The sequence below is a fragment of the Malaclemys terrapin genome, chromosome 8 (assembly GCF_027887155.1).
Source record: "Malaclemys terrapin pileata isolate rMalTer1 chromosome 8, rMalTer1.hap1, whole genome shotgun sequence".
NCBI classification, from domain to species: Eukaryota; Metazoa; Chordata; order Testudines; family Emydidae; genus Malaclemys; species Malaclemys terrapin.
This window is the reverse complement of record NC_071512.1, coordinates 29,381,361-29,406,572: the sequence shown is the minus strand read 5'-3', so window position 1 is coordinate 29,406,572 and position 25,212 is coordinate 29,381,361. Positions and strand designations below refer to the sequence as shown.

The 25,212-nt window shown below is 47.6% G+C and overlaps 1 protein-coding gene across 1 annotated transcript in view; it reads left to right on the top strand.

Annotated features, from left to right (window-relative positions):
* The window catches only part of SLIT3 (slit guidance ligand 3), a 779,517-nt gene that overhangs the window by 747,478 nt on the left and 6,827 nt on the right, over window positions 1–25,212 (top strand). Inside the window, exons 33-34 of the mRNA XM_054037022.1 lie at window positions 11,578–11,732; window positions 13,609–13,894. Of these exons, the coding sequence (XP_053892997.1) occupies window positions 11,578–11,732; window positions 13,609–13,894 (441 nt within the window). The remainder of the gene's footprint in view (window positions 1–11,577; window positions 11,733–13,608; window positions 13,895–25,212) is intronic.

Genomic DNA, 25,212 nt, shown 5'->3' with positions numbered 1-25,212 from the left:
AGATATGTTCTTTATCTGCAACTTCTTTGTGCTGGCAGTTCTCTCACTTCCTTTATCAGTTAGGTAATTTGCATCAACACAGGCTTGGCTTTTGGATTCAAAGCCATCAGCAGAGCTCAGAGACTCTGTCTTAAAAGGAACACAATTAACTTTTACCAGAGTTTTGATTACTTTTAACTCTTGCTTCCAAAACACACAGAGATCTGAAAAAGAAAACACAGTCTATTGTGGCTCCTTTGGAGCCCTAATAGGATTTTAATTAAGTAGCATGTTTCGTTTGCATTTCTTTTACCCCTCTCTATAATATACACTGCACATGTCTGCACATTCCTTCTATACTTTAACTTTTAAAACATTAGCCATATTAATTTTTACATAAGGTGTAACTGTTTCTTTTGTTCTTATAGAGTTTTATGTACCGTTATCAAAGTGACAGTCTGATTACACAGAGCCATTTTAAGGCTCAGTGTTTCTAACATTGCTTCTTTTTGTTTTGTGCACCTCACCCCTGCTGTTGCTTCAGAGGGGCACTGTCTTTATTCTTTTACTACAGCTTTCATCTGCTATTTTGTTACAAAAACAAACAAACAAAAAGAATCCAGAATCTCTCCCTATTCTTCTGATTTTGACTGCCCTGCTGCAGTCATGACTTGGTCTTTATTTGAAAACATTTGAATTTTGTAAAGAATCAAGTTACCCCTTAAGGATTAAATACCAAATCTCAAAGCCAACCAACGCTGATTACCTGTGTCTGGCAAAAAAGTCTGTCAGTTTTGCAACTTTGAATTAAAGAGTCAAATCGATTTTTAGTGGCATTATAAACAAAACAAAACCAATTTTTCTTAAACCTACAAAACAGGAATTTTACAAACCTCACATATTCCCACAGACAGATGGATACATACACATTTTCTTTTCCTTAACATCCCTTTTACACTGCTTTGTTTTTACATAGCTGTACATAGATTACATTACCTTTATACATTTGGGGCAGTTAAGTTCCAATAGAGCCACCCCCCCATGTTCTTTTAGCAAATTTGACTCAATTGTCCATAGTCAAATGATTTTAATTAGATAGTCTCTTTACCTGGATTATTTACAGACATTCTTTTGGAAAAGGGCCCATTTTTCCTTCAGAATGGCTGCAAAGAAACCAAGAATTCTTTTAACAAGGTCCTTTTAAACATTTTTACAAGGTTTAACTGCTTAATTCTTTTCAGCCTCTGTAGAGTTAACTTTTCACTCTCTTTCCTTAAATCACTTGTTTATTTCCCAAAATGACACCTTTATCAACTCAGATTTCACCATTTTAAGTATTGTTCCAGGGGTTCATGCTTGCACTTACTCCTGACACTATGCCCTTAGGGCTTCCAACCTGTTTTTCAGTTTCTTTATCTGTTGCTTGCCTGCTTGTCTGGGCCCGATCCTGCTTTTTCCAATGGACCGTTTTTGTGAGTGATATTGTGGTCATTTCACAATTTTGAAAGAAATGTTTAAGGAAAGGGACCAGGAAGGGTGGGGGCTAGTTGAGGAGCCCACCCTCCTTGCTGAATTGATAGTGGAACACTAAAGAATCAGTTTCTGAGGCAGACAATGAAGGGGAACAGAACAAGGGGCTTTTTCTCCTTTTTACAATGAGATGGGAGGATGGAGGGGGTTGGGATCGATCCGGGGTTGTTGGTTTTTTTTCGGAGAACGGGGTAAAGGGGAGCACTCGGTCTGGTGGTAGGAGAGGAGGCTTTTAATAAAGCTTTTAACTTATTATTTGAGAGAGGCGAGTTTTGATTTTGTTCACCTACGATTTGCCTCTTCCCACCACAGCATGAAACAACTAACCTCTCCTTTTCCAATTTAGTTTTAGATTGGCCGAGTTTGTCTTTTAAGATGTCCACTCGGTCCTTGTTCCAAGATTTTAACAGTGGCCACTGAGTTGGGATCTCCCTGAGTTAGCCTTGACCATTTTTCCAGAAATTTACAGGAGTCCGGACACTTCCTAAAACCGAGCCGGCGTTCCTTTAGGGAACTGTCCCAACTTAGACGTCTGGTTACCAATACAGGAGGACTTTACATACACCAATCACACAAGAAGGAAATTTGGGTTCGTCAGAGCGATGCCCGGTGCAGCACACAAAAGGAGCCCACAGGCTACTGCCTCAATCGCCCTTGCTTTCACACCAAGGGTTTTACCTAAGGTGCGGTGCGGCTGCGATTGTGCAGATTTCACTCACTCAGACCGCGGGGACAAGAACCCCTTGGTCGGCCGATCTCCGGACAGAGATGGCACCCAGACTCAAACACTCCACAGGAGGACGGATAGACACAGAGACAGGACAGTCCTCAGTCCAGACAAAACACAGAAATAATTACCTGACCAGATTACTGAGGTCAGATCCCGGGATCCCTACCAGAACAGAGTGGGAACCAACAGGTTCAATGGCGTAGACCTCACTGTGGTCGTGCGCCCTTCCGTTCAGGAGGAGGACCGCTCGGGCCAAATGCCCAGGTGCTGGCTGCCACGGTCATCCTACAAAAATGGTCAGGAATCACACGGCCCCAGTGAAGACGGTTGCCATCTCGGTGGGATCTCCAAATTGTCAAAGTTAGACTCAGGACTCCTAGTTTGTCAGACCACTCTGTTTTATTAGCACAGCGCTCTGCTAATACATTCAGATAATGTGAGCCCCCATGCAAGATTCAAACAGACTTATTTATACAGATAAAAGCGTGCGAACTAAACAAAGGGACAGAGAGAGCAAAATTGTAAAATTTGCATGGGGCACAATATGCATATTCTGCTTCCTTATTAACTCTTATCGATCTAAGGCTAATGCTTCACCAATTGCCCTTAAGTGGGGCAATTCATTAAGCAGTTAATGTCTGCTTTCCTGCCCCCTGGCTTGCAGCATTTCTCATACCTACTTAAAGGTACATACAGCATTCTTTAATTCATTCTATTTCTTTAATATAATTCATTTCACTTTCACAATTGCTTCACCCCCTCAGTCACTCAGAGCTCCACTTTTGCCTAGTGCTCTAGTCTAAATGAGGCATGGAGCTATTTAGATGGAAGGTCTGGAAATGTGGAGATTTCTGCTAATGAATACATGCCCTAATTTGCATAGTTGGTGGCTATGTATTACCTCATTTACATGTTTTGTATTTTTAGTAAAAGCTGTTTTTATTTCTTACCTCTATTCCATCTCCTGCACAGTATCAGTTGCTCTGCTACAGCCAAAGGCACTTAAATAATCCTGTTACAAGATGAAGTTAAATGCTGGGGTGTGGTTGAAAAAGTATTTTTATTTGCTGACAAAATTATGGGGGTTCCTCTCTCGATCTCTGACAGCCACTAAGTAGTGGGGCGTGAAGGGCTCAGACAGCAGAGTGAGGGGGAGAGAGGGACTATAGTAGGGAGAAAATTCTTTTTACATGGCTTTTTTCAGTGCATTTTCCTGCTATCATTTAACTAACAAAATTCTTCACTATACTCCCTCGGCTTGTATGTTGTATCCACTTCCCTTCATCTGTTTGTGGTTTTGAGCATATATTCTTCAGGGCTGTCTTCTGTTTGTAAAGTGTCCAGCACAATAGGGCCCCAGGTTTGGGCACCATCGTCATATAAGTGATTATTTCTAGCAATGTCCCACAGCGCCTCAGTCAGGAGGAGCTCTGAGGCTCCTGGGCCTTTCAAGGGGAGTCACTTTTGTCTGTCTGTCTCTAGGGGTTTTGTATCAGACAGACAAGACCAACTGGCAACCTGGGGTTGTAGAGGCCACCTCCAAGCCCTGGTATGCTATTGCTGCACAACTCCCACTCTGAAAGCCACCTGCCTCATATGGAGAGGGAGTTTAAGGTGCTATACCCAGACATGTATATGAACACTGCCATTACTCCTGATATTTCAACCAGTTTTCCATCCAGGACAAAATATCTACTTGGGGGAGGCATCCAAGGGGCAATACAGCGATTGGTGTTGGACCTAGTCTTGCTAATATCTGTGGGGCAGATCCTTGGCTGGAGTAAATTGTCATAGCTCTGAGGTTGGAAAATGGTGGTGAGGGTCTCTACTAGTCTGTATGGTCTCAAGTAGGTTGCTTCAGCCATCGGTTCAGCCTTACTGATACTATAGAGACTAGGAGTATGTGGGAGTAGGTTCCCACAAAATTCAAGCACCCAGGACAGAAATCTTCCAAGAAAAATGGGAGACTTAGCAGGTCTGGAGGAACATCACCACCCATAAAACCTGAAGATGTGATTTGTCAGATCTTATAAGCTAAACAGAGTCAGAACCAATAAGTAACTGGAGAGGAGACCTCCCACTAATATCTAGATGCAGGGTGAAGTAGTGTTGATGATTCAGTAGGTGCCACTCTTTTCTTTAGGTCAGTGCTGAACTAATGCCTCTGCATGTTGTGCAAGGGCACTGCACTGTTGGAAGAAAACTAGTAAAACCAAGAGTAAAACCACAGCTCTTGGACTGTTAGTGCTCCCATGGCACTTTTGGCAAGAGTAAGGTTGCATCAAGGTCATTACTGTCTCATAGACTCTAAAGCCAGAAGGGACCATATCATCTAGAACCTCACCCACCCACTGCTGTAATAAACCCATAACCTCTGGCTGACTTACTGATGTCCTCAAAACATGATTTAAAGACTTTGCCTAACGAATTCCCCCCTGCAGTTTCAATGGGGTGATTCCTCACTTCCTATTATACTCTGTTGCTTGATATGCCTATGGGCAAAGAACTAGAAATGGCTGCACTTAGATGGTAGGTGAAATGGTTCCTCCATGTAATGTTTGTAAAATGCTTCAAGATGAAGGTATTGTATAAATCTTAATTACATTATGTAAGCAGGGGAATGGTCCTGCTATTGTGGGGAACTTTCCTGGCTTCTGCACTACCCCGGTGAAGTGGGCTAGTGAAAGGATCTGAGTCCTCGCTCCCACTTCCTTTACCCAGAGGCCTCCCTGCCCTTGAGGACTCCCCTTCCACTCTCCTGTCTGGCAGAGTCCTCGTAAACCCCGACAAGGCTGGGCCCAGGATTCCTGGGGGGCTCGACCCCCAACCCTGCTGTAGTCACCCAGGACAGGGGCTAGGGTGTCCCCACTCCGGGGTACTCTCTCTGCACTGGGCACCTCCCTGACCCACTAATCATTTCATACAATTTAAAGCAAATACAAGTTGTTTAATTAACAATTAATTTTAAAAAAGAATAAGGAAAAATGGGAAAGGTTAAAGGAAAACACATCACCCTGCTCTGTGGCAGGGAACATCACAAACAGTGTCTCTGGAACGTCAGGGCAGTTCACAGTCTGTTCCTTGTAGGTCCCAGGCTCCTTCTCAGGCCCTGGCTGTGCTGCAGAGATTCTGCGGGTTGGACACTTGCTCTGGAGGTGGCCACACGCTCCCAGGCTCTAGGTGGCAGCGTCGCCCGTGCCCGGTCAGGGTTACGATCCCCCTCCAAGTCTGGCCTGCAAGGCCTCTTGGCTGAGGCGTCTCCCTGTGCTGGGCCCACTGCCCAGGGTCCCCCTCACTCTCCGCAGCTGCTCACCGCACCCAGCTCCGGACTGCTCCAGCCCCAGCTCCAGCTCCACTCTGCCTCAGCACGGCTGCTGCTGCTGCTCTGCCTTCAGCTCCCTGGGCTGCTTCTCTGGCCTCTCTGGCTCTGGTTGCTACAGCTCTGCTCCCAGGACAGGTCTGCTCTGCAGGCTGCTTCTGTGACTCTGCTCCCAGCTCTGACCTGCTTCCTGGCTGCTTGTCTGGCCCCTCTGGCTCTGGTTGCTGCAGCTCTGCTCCCAGGGCAGGTCTGCTCTCTCTGGGCCGTGCTCTGGCTTTGGGGCTGCCGCTCTGCTTCCAGCAGCTTAGCTCAGGCCCCTGCTCTCTCCTTAGCTCGGCCCCACTCTGTCTGACTCAGGCCATTCCAGTTCACACAGAGGACTGGACCCCTCTGGCCTCCTGACTCCCTGCTTAGCCTGCCCGCCCTGTCAATCAGGCTGATCCGGAGCATTGGCCTCTCCCCATTGTTCCTGGGGACTGTCAGTCTCAGGCTCCTGATTTCCCATCGACCCTTCCCCTTTTAGTGCTGGGAGCTAGCAACCAAACACCCCCACTGAATGTTAGTAAGGGGGCAACAGTCCCCTTACATATAGTAAAAATCAGTGAACTGTCGGTGACCAACATGGGGTCCTTAACAGACTGTTTATGACAGTTGATGAGGCGATTCCCACATTTTGGATATAAAACTGGTGTGTAGGCTCTTTCTACTGTTTACTTTTGGGCAAGTTGTGCTGTTAAATCAAATTCATGACAACGCTTGCTCATCGTTCAGATGTTTACATTTAAAATATTTCCTTCCTTTATTTAATAAGTATCTATTATAAACTTAGGGTATTCTATGGTAAAGGCCCACAATACTGTAATTGTTCCATTGGAAGCTGCCCAAGATGAAAAGTTCAGGACTGGATTTTAATCGGCTGGAAAATCTCAAGAGTTAGCACTTGTTTTTTTTACTCCAAAACCAGAGTTGGTTCTGATCCAGCTCATGTTTTACCCTGACTCCACTCCCTCCACATTTGTTCAGATACGTGATTATGGTTTAATCACATATCACAAAAGCATTTGCAAAAAGGGACAAACTGTGTAATCTCAGCCAGCAGGTGTGTAACTTATTTTTAGTCAATAAATTCTAACAAGCAAAAACAAACCCTCAACCCCATCCTGTAATGTTTTAATTTTTGTAGCTGTGTATCCTGACTGTATAACCTCATGCAATATTCATTTGTGTATCAAGCTGTTAACATTCTGGTGTGGAATGAGGAATTGGAAGAATACAAAAATATCAATGGATGGTTTCTCAAACTTGACAAGCCTTTCTGTGATGCTGCATCTCCATCTAGTGGTAGACTTTTAGAGTACATTGTGCATCACAGTGAACACAGCTGCCTTTTCTGAGTTCTTGCCTCTGGACCTTGCAGATACATAAAATGGTTACACCTTACTGTATTCTACCAGTCATGTTTGTCACATCATTACCAGTGTCAACATGGCAGGTTTAAAAGCTCAAATGCCTCTGGCATTGTGCTCTGTAGCTTTGTAGAACAAAAATACCAATAAAAGGCAACAAATCCCTGACTCAGGTAGGTAGTTATATACTGAGGACTGTTTCAGGTGTATAAGCTGTAAAACCACCTCATCACCAATAAGAATTCAATTAGCATTTTAATAAAAACCTCACAGAGAGCTGGGTTGGGAAGAAGCCCCTTGAAAAAAGCAGAGCACAGCAAGTTTGTGCTGAGCCCAGTTACAATGCACTGTTCAGCATCTGTGGCTTTCTTCCCTTTATCTCTTGCCAAGCCACTGTCTCCAACTGTCTCAGACGATTGCTGAGTCTCCTAGAGGCCCAATGGCACACTAAGCTGTAAGGAAGAATTCACGTAGCACTTCCCCCTCACCCTTATTCTGTGTGTGTCTCTCTCAGAATCCAAAGCCTTTTAAAAGTCTCTTCTGTCAACAACAACAACAACAAATGCTTTGATTTATCCACTATCTCAGTTTTCTGAGAGCCCCTTTTCCTTTGGGTGTTAGCATTTGGCCCCTTCCTTGTGTATGAGCATTTATTTTAAAAGAAAATGTGTGCTCAGGCTGTTTTGACTTTGTCAGCTTCATAAAACTGAAATGGTTGGCTAGGGCAACAAATGATTTTCTGTTTCGCAAAGTTTGGGCATGAAAGATTTTTCTTTGGTGGGTTAAAGGAGAAAGGTTGGAATTTGACAACTTCCAGCCAGTTACAACTTCAGAATGGACCCAGAGAAGCCCTCCCTACCTCTAGTTCCCCACTGGAGTTAAAATGTTAGCTCTGAGTACACTAAAAACAGTGAAGAATTAGGGATTGAAGCTTAGAGGCATCAACAGGACACATGGGCCTCCATTTGCCTGTTAATCAAAGCACTTAAGCCCTAATCTGGAAAACCTTATGCTGTGGAGGAGTTAATGATTAATGTCTGTGAAGTCCTGGCCCAAATAAGAACTAGCACTGCCAAATGTGATAATGTTGTCCTCTACCATATAATCGCAGCTTGGGCTTCTTCAGATAAGAATGTAGTCTTGTTTCATCTTCAGACATCGATCCCACTAGGACGGGGTTGCTTATTAAACAGCCATTCATCCTTGCTCCTCAACACACATGCTTCAGAGCAAATATTTTTGCCTATTCTTCTTCCTTTCTCATTGACTTATCTACAGAACTTAACAATTAAAAATATGCCTTTGCTTTTGTATAACATCTTTGCTCTGAGAATCTCAAAATGCTTATAAATATGAATTAAGCCTCAGAATATCCTCTGAGGTTGTCATGGGATATATACGGGTCATTTCATCCACCACTGAAACATAGCCATCTCCTCGGTGGAATTTGGCAGATATTAGATAGCACACAAGAACATCTAAGCAGAAGTTTATAGCAATATGTCAACACCACTCTGTCCAACAGACACTGCAGAGGGAATTTCAATTGGTAAAATATGACCAGATGGAATTTGTCCAGGAAACTGGTTTAATCTGTTCTATCAAATCTTTCAGGAATGCAACTAAATAAGTCTTAGACCTCTGTGTGGTGTGAGGTCTCTTTTCCCTAAGGAACACTTCTAGGTCTCAGAGAGAACTACAGCAGCACCAAGTGCAAACTACCAATATCTGCCTCCCCAGAGTCCTCTCTCCATCCTAAGAATGTACAACAAACACAACACAAAGGACTCACTGGAAATGCAAGTTCACAAAGTTCCATAAGCATCATTTCTGTGGGAATTGTTCTGCAGAAGAAGTACTTTTACGACATTTTAACGTGAATCCACTATATGTCTATCTGGTTTCTTATATGGTGTCATAGTATCTAAGCACCTCAAACTTCCATAAAATTTCACATGACCTTTAATAACCACAAGTGCTCATGTCCTCTTTCATCCGGAAGGCCTTCCCAGCACAAGACCTCCACGACTGTGTTGGGGCATTGGTTCAGTCCTTTCTCAGAATGTTACCTACTGAGTCAGCAATACCACTTCCCTGTGTACCCTGGTGTTCCTCAGAAGTCTCCATATTGGTGGCTTCTGCCTAATCCTGCTTGCATATTATCAGCTGTACCAGGTCTATTGTGGCTGTTGTAGAATTGTAACTATTCCATGAACAAGTCAATTTTTGTCACTTCCTCCTTTGAGTATCTTATTTCTAAATGTCTCATCTTAAAGGCCAAAATTTCCATAGACATTAGTGGCTCAGGATTGGCCCCTATATACTTTTAACTTAATCAGCTATATGAAGCTGGGCATATGGTCTGGTTGACTGAGAATAAATGAGTTGATGCACTTCTATTCATCTGTCACCATGTTTTGTCCAGCAACTCCAAATTAGTTTTCTAGACTAAGCAACATCTTGGAATTCTTCACTCCCACACAACGTTTTTTGCCCTCATGCTTTCCTGGAAGAACCATCACACAACTTGGGAGTCTATTCAGGAGAGGCCTGGCACTGGACAAGGCTTGCAGCTGGTCAAGAATGATATTCATTAGCAAAGCTGAGTGCATGGGTAGCTTACATAGCGCATTATTTAACACCTGCTGTAGCCATTACTATTAGTATCTCATTATGTATTCAAGTTCACATGTGTACAATGAAGAGAGACTATAATGTTTTGTTAAATTTGCATCAGTGGAAAAATCTCTTCACTTCCTTCACGATGAGTGCACATTGAAAAACCCACTGATTTGTCAAGGAGCAGTTAATCCCTTGTTTATTAGGGTTACCATACGTCCGGATTTTCCCGGACATGTCCGGCTTTTGGGGGTTCAAATCCCCGTCCGGGGGGAAATCCCCAAAAGCCGGGCATGTCCGGGAAAATCGGGAGGGAGGGATGGAGGGCTCGGCCGGGGCCTCTTTGGCCGGGGCCGGTGCGGAGCCGGGCCGGGGTCGCGGGGCCGGGGTCGCGGGGCCGGGGGCATGGTGCCGGGCCGGGTGCGGTGCCGGGCGGGGAGCCGGGGGCGCGGTGCCGGGCCGGGGTAGCGGGGGGTGCGCCGGGCCGCGGGGCCGGGCAGGGAGCCGGTCCGGGGTAGCGGGGGGGGGGGGTGCGCCGGGCGGTGGGGAGCCGGTCCGGGGTAGCGGGGGGGTGCGCCGGGCGGTGGGGAGCCGGTCCGGGGTAGCGTGCGCCGGGCCGCGGGGCTGGACGGGGAGCCGGGGGTGCCCGGGGCCGCGAGCCGGTCTGGGGTAGCGGGGGGGGGGTGTGCGCCAGGCGGCGGGGAGCCGGTCCGGGGTAGTGGGGGGGGTGCGCCGGGCCGCGGAGCCGGGCGGGGAGCCGGGGTAGCGGGGGGGTGCGCTGGGCCGCGGGCCGGTCCGGGGTGGCGGGGGGGTGCGCTGGGCCGCGGGGTCGCGGAGCCGGGAGCCGGTCCGGGGTCGCAGGGCCGGGCCGCCGGGGGGTGCGCTGGGCCGCGGGGTCGCGGAGCCGGGAGCCGGTCCGGGGTTGCGGGGCCGGGCCGCCGGGGGGTGCGCTGGGCCGCGGGGCCGGGAGCCGGTCCGCAATAGCGGGGGGGGGTGCGCTGGGCCGCTGGGGGCCGGCAGTGCTGGGCGGGCCGGGGGTGGTCGGCCGGGGCCGGCACCCCAGGGCCCGAGCCGACCCAGGCTGGAGCCGCCGGGGGGCCAGCCTGGGCCGCGCCTCCTCCCCCCCCACACTCACCCTTACCTGCTTCAGGCTTCCCGCGAATTAAATGTTCACGGGAAGCAGGGGAGGGGGCGGAGACTTTGGGGAGGGGCCGGAGTTGGGGCGGGGCGGGGCTGGGGGCGGGGCCGGGGCCCCGTGGAGTGTCCTCCATTTGGAGGCACAAAATATGGTAACCCTATTGTTTATCCTTTGCATCCCTCTCCTATCTCTCTCTCTTTTCTCTGCACTTTGGAGTGGAATGAAATTTCCATATTGTTTCATGGCACTGCAGTGTGCAACTTACAGGGCTGAGAGTTTAAGTTGCTCTACGGATAAAATGCATTCCAATGTATCAGGTGTGCTAGGGTTCAGAAAAGCTTAGGTGCACAATTGTGCTCCTAATTTCTGTGTAATTGCTCTGACTGCATGTGAAGAACAGGTAATTTTATGTGTTGTACAAGTGATCTAAACTGACATTTAGTATGTGCAATTATTGGAGAGATTGTGTGCCTAACTTATTTGAAACTCTTTTCACATATAAAAATATCTGTAGGTTTAGAAACAACAAATATGGAGTTCATTTTCGTGTCATGTTAATTGACTATTTCCCAGCCCACAAATTGTTTCTAATCCTCCCAGCCTCCCCAGTAACTAACAAGCATCTCAAGAGTTGAATCTGTATATGTATTGATTACAAGAGAGTTGACACAGGTTTGAAGTTGCACCTTTTAAGTTCTTTACCCTTAGCAAAGTGCTTAGTATAAAAAAGACGATTGCAAAGCAGCCAACCGTTTGCCATTTTCTTTCCAAGGGTAGAAGTGGGTGATTGCCTGTAAGCAAGAAAGTCACAGCTAAGCTCCTTCTGATTCTTTCCCTTCTTTGTTTTCTCCTTTAGTGTGGAAACAATAAATGATGGGCAGTTTCACAGTGTGGAGTTGGTTATGCTGAACCAAACACTGAACTTGGTTGTGGATAAAGGAACCCCCAAGAGTCTTGGCAAACTGCAGAAACAACCCACAGTCAGCATCAATACCCCGCTCTACATTGGAGGTATGTTCAATCACTCTTCGCAACAATAGCTGAGCCCTCGACAATTTTCCAAGTTTCTTCAGCTAATAATACAGCTGGCATCTCCCATCAAATCATGTTGCTGCTATGAAAATGATTTGCCTGGAATAAAGACATTAAGAGACTAAAAAAATAAGACATTCCAACATTATGGTCTGACAAGATGTTAGTAGCCTCGTTAATTCAACAGTCTGTGAAGCCATGCAGGGTACACATGGAGATACTGCAGTGAAGGGCATGGCAAAACTTGGATTGGATAGGGAGCATCTGCTCTTCAGCTGTGGTTTTTCCAAATTAACTAGATTAAAAACAAGCACAAATGGCTGCAGGTTTATAATGGATTCCTAAGGCCCATTGGGCCTGATCCAAAAACCATTGAAGCTGATGGTAAAAATTCCCTTTGGCTTCACTGTGTGCTGGATCAGTCCCTTTGTGAATAATCCCTTTTAATAATCCCTTTTCTACGTGGCCGCTGAATTATTATCCTCACAAATCTGAAACTGGATAATCTTGTTTTGGCCAGAGCTGAACCTTAACAATTGGCTCATATAAAGAATGTCAGAGATTAAAGAGCCTCATGCAGCAGAGATGATCTGGCAGCAGAGCTATGAGAACATCTCCCATGAACCACCCAATCTGCGTAAGAGATACAGCTCTATAAACATAAATAGTATGTCCTATGGAAATAAGCATTAAAAGTTCATGTAATTAGACTTTTGTAATGCATAAGCATATAATGGGGAGAATTAAAGTAGTTTTGGTTTTTGACTACTTCCCTTTGCAAGCTCAGTGTCTTCCTAACATAGCTCTGCTAAACATAGCTCCTCTCTAGACGTATTGCAAAATTCTGTCCTTTTATAATTGAAAGCATAAACATTTGACAGAGAGCTTTATAAATTCAAAGGACTAATGTGATGTTACTTCCATGAAGACTCTATAAGGATCATGTTTTAAGTGCAATGTAAAACCAAGGATGTCCCCAGTTATACTCAGGCTACATCTACACTACCCGCTTGAATTGGCAGGTAGAAATCGATCGCTCGGAGATCGAATTATCGCGTCTCGTCGGGATGCGACATTCGATCCCCGAATCGACGCTTGTACTCCACCAGCAGAGGTAGGAGTAAGCGCCGTCGACGGGGGAGCCACGGAGGTCGATTTGCCGCCATCCTCACAGCGGGGTAAGTCGACTCCGATATGTTGAATTCAGCTACGCTATTCGCGTAGCTGAATTTGCGTATCTTAAATCGACACCCCCCCGCTCCTCCCGTAGTGAGGACGTAGCCTCACTAAATGTCCCAAGGCACTTTAACAAGTGTTAGTCACAGTGTTCCATCCAATATGAATAGCTGTTTTATACCTGTGTAGATTTCTCCTGCAATAGTTTTAACTGGCTACATTACTATTTCCAGTCCTGACTGTTGCATATTGTTGCTGAGTACTGTTAGCTTTCTTGTTGCATTGCAGAGGTAGCAGCATTTCACTGGCAAACTAAGAAATTCTTAAATAATTTCTAAAGAACTTTGGGATTAAAGTTGCTACAAAAATATAAATAGAAGAACCATGATCTAATGGTTGAAATGCAGGGCTGTGAGTCCGGAGAGCTGGACTTTATTCACTGCTCTGCCACCTTTTTGTGCATTCTTGGGCAAGTATTTTTATCTTTCTGCCCTTCCAATTCCCCATCTTCAAAATGGGAATAATGATACTGAACTACTGCAAAGAGGTGTCCTAAAATTGAATTCATTATTGTTTATGAAGGACTTTGGAATCCTCAAAGGGAAGGTGCTAGCCATTGTAATTTATTCTAGTATTATTGTGAATGCAAGATAATCTTTATATTTTGTTTTCTCTGAAGGGATCCCAACATCTACTGGGCTATCTTCATTGCGCCAAGGCACAGATAGGATGTCAAACGGCTTTCATGGATGTATCCATGATGTCCGCATTAATAATGAGCTGCAGGACTTTAAGGATCTACCCCAGCAGTCATTAGGAGTCCTTCCTGGCTGCAAATCCTGTAACATCTGCAAGCATGGCATCTGCCGGTCCATAGAGAAGACAAGCGTTATCTGTGAGTGTCACCCAGGCTGGACAGGCCCACTGTGTGACCAGGAAATTGGAGACCCCTGCCTTAGTAACAAGTAAGGTCACTGGTGCTGATGGGAGTGCTCTCTTCAATAAACTGACTTTTAACTTTTTACAGGGCCGCCCGAGGGGGGGGGGGGGGGGAGAAGTGGGGCAGTTTGCCCCAGGCCCCACAGCGGTCCCCACGAGAATATAGTATTCTATAGTATTGCAACTTTTTTTTATGGAAGGGGCCCCCAAAATTGCTTTGCCCTGGGCCCCCTGAATCCTCTGGGCAGCCCTGACTTTTTATCATGCAGAGCCAGGCTTCATTTTCAGAGGTGCTGAATACCCACAACTCCCACTGAAGCCATTAGGAGTTGTGAGGCCTCTTCACCTCTGAAAATTTACATCAACCACTTTTTGTTTAGAATGATGGCAGGCCATAGATCTGCTCTCCAGTTCAGGGGGAGTTGAGGCATTTATATCAAGAGCCACATTTTCAGCTGTGGGTGTGCCTGCCAAAATACACAGCCCCACATTGCATACATAAACCCCACATCAATCATACACATTGCATTTGATCCACTGATTGCATATCGTTACCCACGGATGAGTTTTCTGTAGGGGGATGATGTACATTTTGTTGATGCATCCACATCCAACAGAAAGTGCCCATTACACCATGTGCTAGACATGATGTTCAGAGTCTAACTCTCCAAAGGCCATCAATGTTGTTCTTTAGAACTATGTATTCCAACTTAAACTGGTTCAGAATCCCCCAAAACTCAGCTGTCCTTAAGAGTTCCCTTTGGAGTAGAACATCTGAAGAACAGCAATAGAGTAAGGAATAGTGTATAGTCCCAGGGAACGGGCTTATGAGTGAAGCATTTATAATTCAAAGAAACAAAGTGCACATTCATGTCAGAGCACTGGATAGATACATTAATTTCCTGACAGGAACACAAATAGACAAACCAGCACAGACCAATGGTCTATGTAGCCCTGTGTCTTATCTCAAACAGATGGAAATACTTTTGTATTAGAAGCTACTCCCATGGTAAGCTGTTGGAGAATCTGTGGGAAAGGGATATTGCAAACATATGGTTTTGACAGGCAGAGTGACCCAATCTGTAATTATCCATGTGATTGATTGGAGTGAACAGGAATTTCACTTGGCACAGCAACCATTTTAAACTAGCTTCTGGGCACAATCCTGCAGGGTGCTGAACCCCTCAGGGGAGGTATTGAGCACCCTCAATGCTGGAGATCTGAGTATGCCTAGCATCTCACAGGATTGAAGCCCTTTAACTTGTAAGCTTTAGTAAAACTAGGTAGGGTAAAATAAGAGACAGATCTGGATACATGACCCTAACCCTAAAAAATGTTGAAATATTGATTTGATTTTTATTTAAACTGGCCTTTTGTTATTGTATTTCACGAAGGAGGATGCACAAGCAGTCCCCTGAGTTTTCAAAACCAGCAATTAGCCAGGATGGCTGGGCAAGGAAAGAATGAGGGACTTGCAATTGTTTAAATGGTGAAGGTTTGTTTGGGTGTCCAAAAGAGTGGTAGGTGCCATACAGAGGGCCATAGGCAGAACAGGCAGCCGCCTAGGACACCACTCTACCTGGGGGCACTGCTCTGCCGGGAGCCCGGACAGACGGGAAGCAGTGGAGTAGGGTTACCATATGTCCAGGTTTCCCCGGACATGTCCGGCTTTTGGGTCTTTAAATAGCCGTCTGGGGGGAATTTGTAAAAAGCTAAAAATGTCCTGGATTTCCCCCGGACGGCTATTTAAAGACCCAAAAGTGCTGACAGGGCAGCCGCGCTGGGGGAACCGCGGCAAGCCGGTGCCACTCACCTTTCCTCCTTGGGCCCTGGGGCAGCGCACAGCTGAGAGCTCCCGGTGCGGCGGTGTCAGCCCACAGGGCCTCCCACCTGGCCAACAGGAGCCTGCAGAGTGCAGCCCTGCCCCTGCCCCCAGCAAACAGAGAGGCAGCGAGGAGGTCTCGCTCCCCTGCGTGCTGCAGCGGGGCGGGGCTTGTAGACTCGGGCAGAGAGACACCCCCCCCCCCCCCGCTCCCTTCCCCTCGACCCGACCCAACCGTAGGGACCTGCCTGCTGGATGCGTCCTGGGAGCCGCTCCAGGTAAGCACTGCTGGGCTCACCTGACCCTCTGGCAGGTCCCTCTGGGGGGCTCCCCTCAGCCCCACTGCCCTCAGCCCCCACCCTGACCCTGTTCCCTTAGCCTCCCCCGCAGTCCCCCCTGTGCCCCCACCCTCAATCTACTGCCCTCAGCCCCCCTGACCCTGTTCCCTCTGCCTCCCCCACAGTCCCTCCCCTCCCCCCCAATCATCTCACCCGACCCACTGCCCCCAGCCCCCACCCTGACCCTGTTCCCTTAGCCTCCCCCGCAGTCCCCCCTGTGCCCCCACCCTCAATCTACTGCCCTCAGCCCCCCTGACCCTGTTCCCTCTGCCTCCCCCACAGTCCCTCCCCTCCCCCCAATCATCTCACCCGACCCACTGCCCCCAGCCCCCACCCTGACCCTGTTCCCTTAGCCTCCCCCGCAGTCCCCCGTGCCCCCACCCTCAATCTACTGCCCTCAGCCCCCCTGACCCTGTTCCCTCTGCCTCCCCCACAGTCCCTCCCCTCCCCCCCAATCATCTCACCCTGCATGGATGTGGAAATCTGTCCCAGATTCCAGGCTGTCGTTAGCCCCTGGGGCAAAAGATCAGCAGAGGTTTCCAAAGGGAACTTTGCAGCCTTTGCTCAGACCCAAACATTTTCACTTAAAAAAAAAAATACCCAAACCCATCCTGACACCCATCTGCTCTGTCCAGATTTGCTGTTATCCCTGTTAAGGCCAAAGTGGTTTGAAAAATTAAAAATCCTTGACACCATTGTGTTGCTTCCCCCTGTGTTGCTTGTTAATCTGATGGACCTGCCGATAATGAATAAAGATGAATGCCCTGGGAGCAATGTGTCAGGCAGACAGTTTGTCAAGTAGGAAAGTGAATGCTGAAGCCCTCACAAAATGCAGAGGCTTTTCTTAACCTGAGAACTGAAAAAGAGCCAGATACCCTGCATGGGTTTGAAAGTGACAAGAGCCTAGCGACTGACCAGAGCAGCACCAGGTTTGAAGTGACGAGGAGGGTCTGTTTCACGAAGTCTGCATTTCCACTGAGGACTCTTCTATCGCCAGGGTAGTGCTGGCGCAGGTCTGCCGCCCGGCACAGCAATGCTGAGAGGTGCCAGTGTAGACCTGACCCACTGTCCTCAGCCCCCACCCTGACCCTGTTCCCTCAGCCTCCCCCGCAGTTCTCCCTGTACCTCCCACCCCAAACCCACTGCCCTCAGTCCCTGCCCCCGTTCCAACAGCCTCCCCCACAGTCCCCCTGCTCCCCCAACCCACTGCCCTCAGCCTTGTCCTACCCCAAATCTCTTCTTCAGCCTCCCGTCATCCCACCCCCATCGCTCCCCCTGCTGTCCCACCCCCTCAACTTCCCCCCATTCCAGTCCTGCTCCCCTCTGTCTCATCCTTTCCAGACCCTGTCCCTCTCCCCAACCCCCCAACCCTCCCCAGCCCAGCCCCTTGTCTCCCCCGCCCCGCCTCACTCTACACAGCTCTCTCTACCCTGTCCCATTCATGCTCCCCTCAGCTCCTACCCTACTCCCCCCATCCCAGTCCTGTCCCATCCCCCTCAGCTCCCCCCCAGTCCCAGTCCTGTCCCCCTCAGTTCCTCCACCCTGCTTCCCCCAGTCCATCCCCACACACCCACCGACTCCCTCGACCTCCCTCCCCCCTGTCCCACTCAGGACATACATGAAAAAGAAGCAATGGGCTTAAATTGTAGCAAGGGAGATTTAGGTTAGACATTAGGAAAAACTTCCTAACTGTAAAGGTAGTTAAGCACTGGACAAATTACCTTGAGAGGTTATGGAATAGCAGTCATTGGAGTTTTTTAAGAGGTTAGACAAACACCTGTCAAGGGTGGTCTAGTTGTTATTACTCAGTCCTGCCTCAGTGCAGGGGTTTGACTAGATGACCTGTTGATGTCCCTTCCAGTCCTACATTTTTGTGATTCACACTGAATTGCCTTGTGCCACTGTCTAGTAGTAGTGGCACACAGTTCTCTGACATGCAGGTTTATAAAATTGTAGTTAATATGCAGTTTAGGGCATAGCAATTTTAAAGCTCTGCATGTTCAGACCAACTGAGCTGAAAATTGTGATCTTGTATTCAAAACTATTAAGATGTGGGCTGAGATAAAATCAGCATGAATTGCTCAAAAATATCAGTGGAATCAGCATTGTGCTGCTATATATTGTAAAACATTACAGTGAAATCTTGCAAGTATTACATAGCAGGCCGCCTTGCCCAAGTGGTAACTAAGCATAACATCTCCCTGTTTCAACATTCTTAACTTGTATCCCTCCTAGAAGTTGTTGTTTTTTTCAAACACTGAATGCTGCTAAGTTATGAGTTTTAACAGGTTTTTTTTCTTTTAAACCACAGCACTGAATGTTGTTCTAAAATTGTTTTCCAAATATTCTTAAACTCCCAGTTTATCCCCTGCTGATGTTCATTGAGAAAAATATTGCAGGTCTAATAATAATATTTGGCACTTTTGTAATTCACTGTCCAACATGTGCCCTCCTCTGGTAGATTTTTAGAGGATAACTGTATAGCTACTAGCTAAGGGAATTATATCTTGAACTCAAGTAGTAGAAGCTCATGCTTTTAAGTCTGGATGGCTCGGGTTCAATCTTTGGTGACTAGCTATGATGGAGGTTGCTACACTTATAAGCCCTTTAATCAGAGGTTCTGAATATGCTTTCTTGTAGGCAGAACTAGCCTATAGTTAAGCAACCGAAAATTTAGAATGGGAAGTGTTGAAATGTTGGGAAGCCTTATAATTTTGCCAATCTGGAACGAACATCCCATCTGAGGGATGGGGACGGGGAGAGAGGAGAGTGAGACAGGACCAGGAAACTGGGACAAGGAATCCAGAGCGGTAGTGGGGGGCAGTTGAAATCAGATGAGGAGCTGGGGCAGGTTAGACAGCAATAGGATAGACATAGACTGGAGGGGACGGGGAAGAAGGGTCTTTGACAACTAGAGACCACTCCGTTCTCTGAACATTTGATTCGCGGGAAGCAGGGGAGGGGAAGAGTAGGGGGCGGAGCGTTCAGGGGAGGGAGTGGAGTCGGGGAGGGGACTTTGGGGAAGGGGCGGAGTTGGGGCGGGGAAGGGGCGGAGTTGGGGCGGGGCCGAGGCCCTTAGAGTGTCCTCTTTTTCCAGGACTGCAATATGGTAACCCTACAGTGGAGCATGTAAGAGCAGGGCTGCTAGGTCCTAGAGAGAGCCGAATGCAGCACAGTCTGAGGGAGGGGATTGGCTGCTGGGGTCTCTGGGAAGGGAAGGGGAGGGAGTAAGGGTGGGGGAAGGAACTCACCTGTGAGTGTGACTCTTTCCCCCGGCGTGAGGTGAGGCAGGCTCGGCGGCTCTGGCACCAGTATCCTCTGTTGTCCCCCATAACGTCCATTCTTCTCCCCCCCCCCCAAGGAGCACCCCTCTCTTTCTCTCCCCCCTGGGGGCTGGGTTGGGTGAGGTGCTGGGGGGGCGGGGAGGCTGGCTGGCTGCCTGCTGAGGAATGAAAGTGAAAGTGAAAGTAACTCACTTCCTCCGCAGCCAGCCAGGATTGGAATGGTCACACGTGGCTGGGCTGGGGATAGCCAGACAGCATGTGCGAAAAATCAGGACAGGGGATTGGGGTAGGATGAGCAGATGTCCCATTTTTATAGGGCCAGTCCTAATTTTTGGGTCTTTTTCTTATGTAGGCTCCTATTACCCCCCTCCACCCCCTGTCTGGTCACCCTAGGAGGGGGTAATTGGTGCCTATATAAGACAAAGCCCCAAATATTGGGACTGGCCCTATAAAATGAGGATATCTGGATCTGGTCACCCTAGCTGGGGAGCACGTCTCTCCCCTGGGCTGGCAGCAATCCATCTCATCTGGGGGAAGCTGCGCAGGGCAGGATGAGCTGCTGTGGCTCCGTGGGTGCTCCGTCCCTGAGATCAGATGCTGTGCTAACTTCACCATGGTCCTTGTTGCTGGCGGTGGTGCCCGTTGGCGTGTGATCGGACCTGAGGGTTTGCTGCTGCTGCTGTTGTGGATTTTGGGGTCCTGCAGTTTTCCACCTATCTCCTCCTCTACTGCAGCTGTTGGACCAGCAGGCTGGGGGGTGAGCTAGGGTTACCATACGTCCGGATTTTCCCGGACATGTCCGGCTTTTTGGGCCTCAAATCCCCGTCCGGCGGGAAATCCCAAAAAGCCGGACATGTCCGGGAAAATAGGGAGGGAGGACCCAGGTGTGCTCGGCCGGGGCCGCTGGGGCTGGGGCTGGAGCCGGCGGTGCGGGGCCGTGCCGGGGCCGGCGGTGCTTGGCAGGGGCCGGAGCCAGGGGTGCGGGGCCAGGGGCAGCGGTGCTCGGCCGGGGGCCGGCACGGTGCTCGGCCAGGGGCCGGGGCCAGGGGTGCGGGGCTGGGGGCGGCGCGGTGCTCGGCCAGGGGCTGGGGCCGGGGGTACGGGTGTGGGGTGCAGAGCCAGAAGCCGGCGCGGTGCTGGGCCAGGGCTGGCGTGGTGCTCGGCCAGGGGCGGGGGCGCGGGTACTTGGCCGGGGCCGGCACCCCAGGGCCCAAGCCGAGCTGGGCGGGAGACGCCGGGGCCAGAGCCTCTTGGCCTGGGCCGGCCGGTCGCCAGAGGGAGCCACTCAGCCAGGGGGGGCCAGACTGGGCCGCGCCGCACCCAGCCCCAGCACCAGCTTACCTGCTGCCTCCCTGTTTCAGGCTTCCCGCGAACATTTGATTCACGGGAAGCAGGGGAGGGGGAGGAGCAGGGGGCGGAGCATTGAGGGGAGGGGGCAGAGTTGAGGTGGGGCTGGGGGTGGAGTTGGGGCGGGGCCGGGGCCCCATGGAGTGTCCTTTTTAAAAATTAAAATATGGTAAACCTAGGGTGAGCCAAGCATGAAAGCAGCACTGTGTTGCCATTTAGATTGTCATTGAACAACTTTGTTTGCCAAAAATGCTAGCTAACAATCCTGAATTCAATTTCAATATTTTTTTTAAAAAAATCAATATCTTAGCCTAAAACAGAAAATTAAGTTGTTGACAATTATTTGTGACAAGTTTGGTTTGGGGCAGGGAGTGGGCCAGTTTTCATCAGAGAAACAAAAAATGTTGATTGACTTGCCTATAGCCTGTTACTGCTAAACAGAGCCTCCAACAACTGGAATATGCTCATCTCCTTACTAGTGTATAGAGCAGGGGTCGGCAACCTACGGCACACCTGCCAAAGGTGGCATGCGAGCTGATTTTTGATGGCACGTGGCGGCGGGCTGAGCGGCTCAGCCCACCGCCACTCTGGGGTTCCGGCTGCTTCCCCATTGCCAGCCGGGGGCCCAGCCGCCGGCCCCACTCAGCCCCCGCTGCTGGCCTGGGGACCCCCAAGGAACCCCAAGCTGGCAGTGGGCTGAGCAGGCCAGCGGCTGAGACCCCGGCTGAGCCACTCAACCCGCTGCCGGCCTGGGGTTCCATTCACTCAGCCGGCAGCGGGCTAAGCAGGGCCGGCGGGGGGCTGAGTGGCTCAGTCCGCTGCCAGTCTGGGGTGCTGGCAGCACTCAAGCCTGCTGCCGCTCTGGGGTTCCGGCTGCTGGCCCCTTGCCAGTCAGGGGCCCAGACACCGGCCCCGCTCAGCCTCCTGCCGGCCTGGGTGAGCAGAACCCCAGGTTGGTAGCGGGCTGAGGGGGGCCGGTGGCCGGGATCCCGGCTGGCAGGAGCTGGTGGCTGGAACCCCACCCGGCAGCAGGCTGAGCAGGGTCAGCGGCTGGACCCCAGACCGGCAGTGGGCTGAGCGGGGCTGGTGGCGGGAACGCCAGACAAGGATCCCAGATAAGGATCACACTAAATTGATGAGATCTGCATTTTAATTTTATCTTAAATGAAGCTTCTTAAATATTTTAAAAACCTTATTTACTTTAAATACAACAATAGTTTATTTATATAATATAGACATAGAGAGAGACCTTCTACAAACATTTAAATGTATTACTGGCATGGGAAACCTTAAATTACAGTGAACTTGGCACCCCACTTCTAAAAGGTTGCCGACCCCTGGTATAGAGTGACCATATGTTATACTAAGATTCTCTTTTTTTTCCAGTGAGTCAATATAGCTTTTGCCAGCCCCGAGGTTGGGCAGCCAATGTCTTACGTTTTCACAATGTTTTGTCCAACTTTCATAAAGTAAATACATGGTTAATACGAGTTAAAAAGGCCAGGGACACTTCCTTGTGAAGAATCTGTGCAGCAGATCATGCTAGAGCTGTGAAAATGTCAGTTTTTGATGGAACTTTAGAGGCAGTGATTTATCATGTATTTCTGGCAGTGCCCAAAATGTGCTGCTATTGCTAATGTCTTTCCAAACAAAAATAAGGCACAATAGGACTTCTGTAACATTTTTGTGCTACCTTAATCTAAATGAGATGATTCTGTGCTGACTTCATTTTGGTCACTTTGTGCTTTACTTAGGAGTAAAACTAGGGTTATATTTTCCCACTGCTTGAAAACCTAGCTTATTAAACTGGATAATGCCATTGATCTATTTACAGTATAAGGTTGATATAGAGTTGTAACTAACATTAAAACTGATGCCCACTATACATTTAAAACTAAAAAGTGGCTTTGTAAAAATGACATGGGTTTCCAACTCTACTGTGTCTCAGTCAGGGTGGAGCGCCTTGTGAGGTGTCTTCACACTAGCTCAAGGCCACAGACTCACAAGTATCCTATATTAGTTATTTTAAATAATATTTCTGATAATCTGACAATAATTTAAAAAAACACCCTTATAAGTTATGTCGTATTGAAAACAACTTTCCGGGTCACAAAAAAGAAAACGGAAAGATGAAATAGGATTAGCTATACAAGCACAGAAGGGTTAAGTTTGTACGTCATGAAAACAACGAAGTTGATCAATATCATCAGGTAACTGCCAAAGAAAATTTTTATGCAGACGAAGCTCAAGAAACGCAACAACACAGAGAACAATCATTTGAAACAGATGCAGACACAAAACAAGAAATTACAACAGTTGAAACTGTACTATCATGGGATATAGATGACATTGGCACATAGCCACAATCTTTAAACAACCAATTCTGTGCCATTATATTTGAGAAAGGCCCTGGGAGAATAAAGGTCTTGAATATCCTAAAGACATTAGAGGTAGGAAATTCACAGAAAACAATTACTACAAAAGACTTTCTAAAGGTGAAATTGTCAACAGACGGTGGCTTGTGTACTCTAAATGCAAGGATGCTGTATTTTGTTTCCCATGCAAGATTTTCAATAGTTGCAATTTTAAGATAGCAACCATGGGTATTAATGATTGGAAAAATCTTAGTCACATATTACCGCAACATGAAAAGGCACAACACCACTTTGAAAGTATGCACAAATCGTGTGAGCTGAGTGTAAGGTTAAAAGATCAGACAACTCTTGATGCCCAAAATCAAAGATTGCTGGAGTCAGAGAAGCAGCATTGGTGTCGTGTTCCTGAACGTCTATTATCTATTGTTGAGTATCTATCAACAAACAATCTTGCTTTTAGAGGAAGCATTGAGAAATTATTCCAGCCCAAAATGGCAATTTTTTGGGCCTTGTACAACTGCTGGGAAAATTTGACACAGTGATGAGTGAACATTTCTGAAGAGTAACTGAAAATGAAATACATGACCACTATTTGGGACCAAGAATTCAAAATGAACTGATCATGCTAATGAGTGATAAAGTGAGAGACAAAATTGTTTCATTGGTTACTTTGGCAAAATATTTTGCCGTAATTCTAGACTGCACTCCGGACATAAGTCATCAAGAACAGATGTTGTTAGTAGTGAGATTTGTCAACATTAGTGATTCAGCACAGATTACAGTTAAGGAATCGTTTATCACATTTTTAGAAGTAGAAGACACTACAGGTTTTGGACTTCTTCAAGCTCTCCTTGATGAACTAAAACGAATGTGATTGTCCGTAATGAACATTAGAGGACAAGGCTATGATAATGGTGCCAATATGAGAGGATGCATTTCTGGCGTGCAAGCTAGATTGCGGAGAGAAAATCCATGAGCCTTTTTTGTTCCGTGTGCATGCCACAGTCTTAATTTGATTTTGTGTGATATGGCCAAGTCTTCTGTAGAAGCTATATCTTTTTATGGTTTGCTGCAACACATTTACGTGCTCTTTTCAGCTTCACTCAACGATGGCAAATATTCAAAGCACATGTCAATGCTATTACCGTTAAGCCTCTATCTGAGACATGCTGGGAAAGCAGAGTAGAAAGTGTAAAAACGTTGAGATATCAATCTGAGGAAGTTTACGATGCACTGGTTGCTACTTCGGAAGAAGCCAGAGATCCAAAAGCTAAAAGTGAAGCACAGCCATTGGCCTCTGAAGTATCCAGCTTCAAGTTTCTAACGTCTGTTGTAATCTGGTATGACATTCTTGTTAAAATCTCAAGTGTAAGCAAAATAATGCAGAGTCCAATGATGCAGCTTGATTCAACACTTACTAAACAACACACGAGACTTGTTAGTGAAATACAGAGAAAATGGATCCAAAGAAATACAGGTTACAGCAAGAGAGCTTGCACAGGCATTCGGTGTGTCCGAATGTGACACGAGTTTCAAGGAAAAAATGGCAAGCGGAATATGAAGGAGCAGATGAGTCCATAGACGATCCAGAAAAGAAATTTGAGGTTGAATTTTTTAATGTTGTGATGGATAAGGCAATATCTGCTGTTGATGAAAGGTTTAATACCTTACAAGTACACCATGAACAGTTTGGATTTTTGTATGACATAACTAAATTCAACAAAATAGGAAAACAAGAGCAACTAATGACGAAGTGCAAGAACGTAGAGAGCCTCCTGAAGCACGGTGATAGTTTTGATTTAAATGGACTTGAACTGTACGAAGAATTGAGGACACTGTCATCAATGTTGCCACATGCAAAATCGGTGATGGACATTGTACAGTTTATTCATACCAGCAAACTTGTTGACATATATCCTAATGTGTACATTGCCACTCGTATTCTACTGACAATTCCTGTAACAGTAGCATCAGGAGAACGGAGTTTCTCAAAACTAAAGCTCATTAAAACCTATCTCCGCTCTACAATGAGTCAGGAACGCTTGACTGGTCTTGCTATTCTTGCAATCGAACAAGACATCACTTTGTCTTTGTCATACGATGACATTATTACTGATTTTGCAGCCCAAAAAGCCTGAAAGATGGCTGTTAATTAAAAACAAATCCTTGTTTCAATAC